The sequence below is a fragment of the Pinus tabuliformis genome, chromosome 2_1, assembly GCF_031772625.1.
Source record: "Pinus tabuliformis cultivar Carrire ecotype Pingquan chromosome 2_1, CPIR1, whole genome shotgun sequence".
Classification (NCBI taxonomy): domain Eukaryota; kingdom Viridiplantae; phylum Streptophyta; class Pinopsida; order Pinales; family Pinaceae; genus Pinus; species Pinus tabuliformis.
The window spans coordinates 41,752,720-41,758,719 of NC_142299.1; the positions used below are offsets into that span (position 1 = coordinate 41,752,720).

The 6,000-nt window shown below is 40.9% G+C and overlaps 1 protein-coding gene across 1 annotated transcript in view; it reads right to left on the bottom strand.

The window, feature by feature from the left end:
• Window positions 1–5,122, bottom strand: part of LOC149198681 (dihydrolipoyllysine-residue acetyltransferase component 1 of pyruvate dehydrogenase complex, mitochondrial-like) — a 286,422-nt gene extending 281,300 nt beyond the window's left edge. Inside the window, exon 1 of the mRNA XM_089402112.1 lies at window positions 4,827–5,122. Coding sequence (XP_089258238.1) covers window positions 4,827–4,939 — 113 coding nt within the window. The 5' untranslated portion in view covers window positions 4,940–5,122. The remainder of the gene's footprint in view (window positions 1–4,826) is intronic.
• Between the last annotated feature and the right edge of the window lie 878 nt (window positions 5,123–6,000).

The window sequence follows — 6,000 nt, forward strand, 5'->3', positions numbered from 1 at the left end:
AACTATTTCATAAATGCCATAAACAGGCTAGTTACAACATGTCTCTAGAGGCTTGAACCCACACAGCTCAGGAAAAGGATTGTTCACCAAGCCAATTGATCTAAAGATCTTTTACAAAAATCAGATAACTTAGGTTGACATCAAAAGTAATAATTGTCAATTGTTCTCAAAGAGAATATATTTAGTGAATGGATGTTGCTCGGAAGATGAATTCTCAGTCGGATCAGAAGGAAATTCGAGGGAGAAAAGTGGCGGTTTGAAAAGCACTCAATATATCTCCCACCCAGTGTTGCGGGGGACGCCCCCCCCCCCCCCCTTCGAACCCGCTCCCGAAGCGCGCTCCGGGCGAGAGCGGGTCGGGAGCGCGCTCCAAAATCGCTCCCGGACGGGAGCGATTTTCGGGAGCGCGCTCCCGTAAAAAAATTTGCGCTCCCTGGTCTGTGAGGGAGCGATTCAGGGAGCGATCGCTCCCGAAGCGTTTTTTAATGCCCGGGAGCGATCGGGGAGCGATCGCTCCCGGGCATTAAAAAACGCTCCGGGAGCGATTTTAGACGCTCCGGGAGCGATTTTAGACGGGCCGGGAGCAAGAGATTGAGAGCTGGAGCAAGAGCAAAGGAGCAAGGAGCAAGAGCTGAGGAGCAAGGAGCCAGAGCTGAGGAGCGAAGAGCAAGTGCCAAGGAGCGAGGAGCAAGCCTGCAGAGGTAAGTAACTTAATCATTTAGTTAGTTTAGCTGGTTAGGTAGTTAATTTGGTTAGTTTAATTTACCTGTTTGAGTTTAAAGATCATGTATTTAAATTAAATTAATAAATTAAATGAATTAATCCCAATAAACTAAATTAATTTGCAGATTCAAGACTCAAACCCTACAAACATCAAACACCATGGACCTGGGGATATTTATTGGCATTTTCCTCTTCCTGGTCCCTTTTATGGTTATTATGGTGGTGGAGAGTAGGAAACGGAGGGGGCCTGAAACTGAAGAGGTGGATGAAGAAGCCGGAGGAAGTCAAATGGGTGAAAACCCCAGTGAGGAGGAGGTGGAGGAGGGTGAACATGACCCTCAAAAAACTAAACAAGACCAAACTCCATTGTGGAAATATGTTCACAAGGCTGAAACAGGGAGAGGGGGTGGAACCACTAAATTTCATTGCCCCCATTGCAACACTGATTACACAGGCTCATACACCCGTGCTAGAAGACACCTCTGCGAGAAAAGGCCATGGGATGGAGAGAAACAAATAGGAATCAAAACTTGTGCAGCGATGTCAACAGCAGATAGAGCCAAATACATAAAGGAAGAGGAGGACGCCCAATACAGAACAAAAAGATCAAGGGGTTTCTTTGAACCAATCTCACCATCACAAAGAACTCCTTCAGCATCCTCCCAAGGCAGTGGATATGGACATGGAGGCACATAGTCATCATCTTTAAGGCGTAGAACCATATCAGATTTCCTTGATGAGGGGTGTAGGAATGATGTGGATTCAAAAGTTTACAGGTTCCTCTATGCATGTGGGATACCATTCAATGTTCTACGCTCACCTTATTGGCACGAAATGGTTTCTGCCATAAATGATGCCCCTAAAGGAGACAAGAGCCCTGGGTATGACAAGGCAAGAACTGTTGGCCTTGATCATGAAAAAGCAAAAATATCACATTCTTTGAATAAAATGACAAGTTCTTGGACTGACAATGGGGTGTCCATTGTATCTGATGGATGGACAAATGTAAAAGGCAAGCCATTGATAAGTGTTCTTGCTGTGTCCCGAAGTGGTCCCATCTTTCTAGCTGCACATGATTACTCAGACAAGTTCAAGACCGCTATCAACATTGCAGAAGCATTGCTTGAAACAATTGAGCGTATTAGCCCATACAATGTCATCCAAGTCATCACTGATAATGCTCCTAATTGTAAGGCAGCGGGAGCAATTATTGAGGATAAATACCCGAACATATTTTGGTCTGGATGTTTGGTTCACACATTGAACCTTCTGTTGCATGATATTGTCAAAAACAAAAATGAACAATACCAATGGATTGGTGATTTGTACAAGAAAGGAAAAAAAATGATAAAATTTATTACAAATCATAGCAATACCCATGGCCTTTTCCGCAGTCACTCGAGATTGGAGTTGCTGAAGATTGCGAGGACTAGATTTGGTAGCTATTACCTCACCTTCAGGCGCCTTTTGAAGGTAAGAGAGGCATTAGCTAGCATGGTATCAAGTCCACATTGGCAGGTGTTAAAGGAAAGGGCTCCAAATGTAGCTGACATGGCAGGTTTTGAAACGGTGGAGGAGGCCGCTCTTGATGGGCAGTTTTGGACAACTGTGAGACAGGTATTGGATTTCACCAAGCCAATTTATAACATGATTCGGTTTGCAGATACAGACAAACCAGTGATTGGCGAGGTGTATGAGCAAATGGATACCATGTTGGGGAAATAAAAGACATTGTTCATAATAAAGATCCCAACTTGTACAAACTGATTCATGATTGTGTGTGTGAACGGTGGAATAGGCTTAACTTTCCAGTACATTGCTTGGCGTATATCCTTACGCCAAAATACTACTCGGAATCTTGGTTGGGCAAACCTGCAGCAGGGGTGGTGTTAGGACCAAACCCCATTTAGATCAAGAGGTAACTAGAGGATATCTGGAAGCATTAGAAAAGTTGGTGCCTGACAGGGAGGAATGTGCAGCTGTGTGCCTTGAAATAGGCAGATTTCAGTGACAGTGGTTTGTATGGTAACTTCCATGCAATGGACGACAAAGATAAATTTGATTCTCTCACATGGTGGGAAACATATGGCGGCCACGGACTTTTGCCAAAATTGGCAAAAAAAGTTCTTTCACAGGTTGTAAATTCTTCTTCTGCAGAGAGGTGTTGGAGCACCTACAGTTATATACATAATGTGAAAAGAAACAAGCTCAACGAAAACCGAGCAGAAAGCTTGGTTTATGTGCACTACAACTTGAGGTTGTTGAGCCATTACTGTGATCGGGCTAATGAAGATCCCACATATAAAATTTGGGACAATCACCCTGAGGACGACAATTTGGAGGATGGCATTGTACATATGGAAGAACTAGAAGAGGAGCTTGTACGGGATGAAAATGAAGCATCTGCAGCAGCCATGCCACCTCCACCTCCACCATCCAGTAGCAATTCTCGGGCCCGAGTCTTGTTCCATTGTTGTCGCCACCTCCATCGACACCCTCGCGTGGAGGCTCTAGTTCTGGTCGTCGGTCTGTGCGGGAGACTCCTAGAAGACCACCACGACCTGCTTATACTCCTGGAGACTCTCGTGGCAAGGGCCACTTGTAGATTTACAGTTTACTTGTCTTTTTTAGTTTCTATTAGACTTTAGTTTTCATAACTGTTGAGTTTTGAGTCCTTGACTCTTGACTCTTGACTCTTTCATATCATTATGACATTATGATATTTTTTGTAAACATTATATCACTGTGACAATGAAAATTTGAAGTTTGAAGTTGGGCCTTGGCAATTATAACTCATTGGTAATGATTGTGAATTATGAATATGATGCTTTGTGAAAGACTAAAGTTGTTTCATTTCATCTCATTATTCATGTTTCATTTTATAAATTTTTAACATTTCATATCATGTTAACAGTTAGAAGTTAGGACTTAGAAATATCTTCGATATTACTTCTTGTAATGGTTAAACTTGGCTTACAAGTACAACTTGTTACTTTGGTGATCAATGATGATAAATGTTATTGAATTTTCAATTATGAAAGCTTGAAGTTGAAACTTTAATATTGAATTTGATGAATCATGATTTATAAGACTCAACATGTTGCAGTTGTAATATGTATTTTACTAACTTGTGGACATGGTTGATGACGATTATAATTTCTAGATGATTGATGTGATATGGTTCAATGATCAATTTATGTTTTTTTATGTTTTTTATGTCTATTTCATCATTCTACATGTTTTTGTTGACATATATGTATCAAAAATTAAAAAATATAAAAAATATATATTTTTTAAAAAATCGCTCCCCGATTCGCTCCCAAACCGGGAGCTTCTGAAAATGGTCGCTCCCGCTCCCGCTCCCGCTCCCGCTTCCAAGTAACATTGCTCCCACCATAGGCCGTAAGAGTACCTCACTTCTCTCCATACAATTATGCATATAAACTCGAATAGCAATGTACTCATGTGGACTGGAGAAGAGAATACGAACCCCCTTCCAACGTATATCATGAATAGTAATGTACTAATGTAGACTGGAGGTGGGATTGGGAACAAGAACAATAAGGGAAAAGGGAATGAAGAACGAAAAAGAAAACCAGATCCTGCAGAAACCCAGAATCCTTTCACCAGACAAAGTGAAATAGGCATATAATATTACGCTCTGTTGCCAGCAACCTCAATTTTTTAACTCTGTCTTATATTGTCAAAGGCCAACATGGATACACGGATTAAACAACGTAATCTAGTGAATCTATTGCCCATGGCAGTTATTGCAATAAATGGTAGCACTGTTGAAGATGTTGAATAATGCCAATGTCGCATTTTGAAAGACAACTAGAAAAAATGTTCTGGGTGATAATCACGAGGAATCCAAATTGATAGAGAAAAAATACTCGTCAAAATAAATAGTGGGGGCACTGTGAACAAATCAGTATTGGTAGAAATCGTGTAAGGGCATGCCTGTTTCGAGGAGAGAAACGAAGAATATCTGAAGCTGGCTGACAATATTATTGCTTAAATGCCCATCCATTTCAAATTTCAAACCCTAAACTGTGATGCGAGGCACAAAGAAGGAAAGAGATGGATTTGAAGTCAAGACTTACCCACACGAAATGTGCCTTGTGGATGACCCATAAGCACTGGATCGAAACCCGCGGAGCCGTTGTTTCAAAGCACAGGCGATGCGATTGCGAGAGATTGCTGCAACCGACGCCATTTGTGGGCTTCGCGATCCTTACAGCAACTCCGTCTGCCGGTTCCTTTTATGATCGACAATGTGGTGGATTCATCCACTGATCACCTGCTCACCCGACTTTCAAACTGTGCAGGGGTTGCATTTTTTTTTAAGTTCATGTTATTGACTAAAAATTGGTCCATGTTGGAAGAATATTCTAACACGTCTTTGTATGTTTGATGGACGGGATCTCATTTTACAGAATGGGTCATTTCAACTTCGTCTTTATTACATGAATGGGCCCGTTCGACTGTCCCTAATTTTGTAGTTATATGTCCTACTATTGTGGAGTATTGGTGATTGTTTTGGGGTTGATGGAGAAGTTTATTAGCATGTTATTCATGAATGTGAGATGATTATCTAAAAGTTTTTATAAATATATTTTTGGAAAAAAATAGTTTAACGTAGGTTAGTTTAATGGTGCAGGGTAATTTTTTGTGTCACACGATTGATGTTCATTGCTAAGTCTAAGGGAGGATGCCTATGGTGAGCTCCCATTAAGGTGTAGTGATTCGTAAACGAAGAACTAATAGCTCTCTCACTTCACTAACATGGATCCTCTGTGGAAGTAATTTGTGAGTTAGGTTATTAGGTTGATATAAAGAGCTTTGTTCTCAATAACGAGTACTAGGACTCTATTCTATGTGATGAACTATAAGTGTAAACTCCTTTACAGCGTTCTCTATTGACTATCCTTCGTCGGACTTGTGATGATGGTTTGATTGTTAACTCCAAGGCTTGAGTGTCTAGTTGTTCTATGCAAAGAACTCAATTGCTTTGAACCACTACAAGGCCTCTAGTTGTTAAATGTAGACTACAAAGAACCACTAGCTAATAATGCCCATCAATAAAGCTATTCTTTCTTGGTTAGAAATGCAATACTAGTCATAGACCTTCAAAAGAACTTTTGTGCCTAAGGATATAAAAGCACAATGAACAAGTTTGTTTTTAGAATTGCGAGACTCTGTGTAATTAGGATAATTTAGAGTGTGACCATAAGTTTTTGAACCTCCATTCACATTGCATTCTATCGCGTTGTGTTT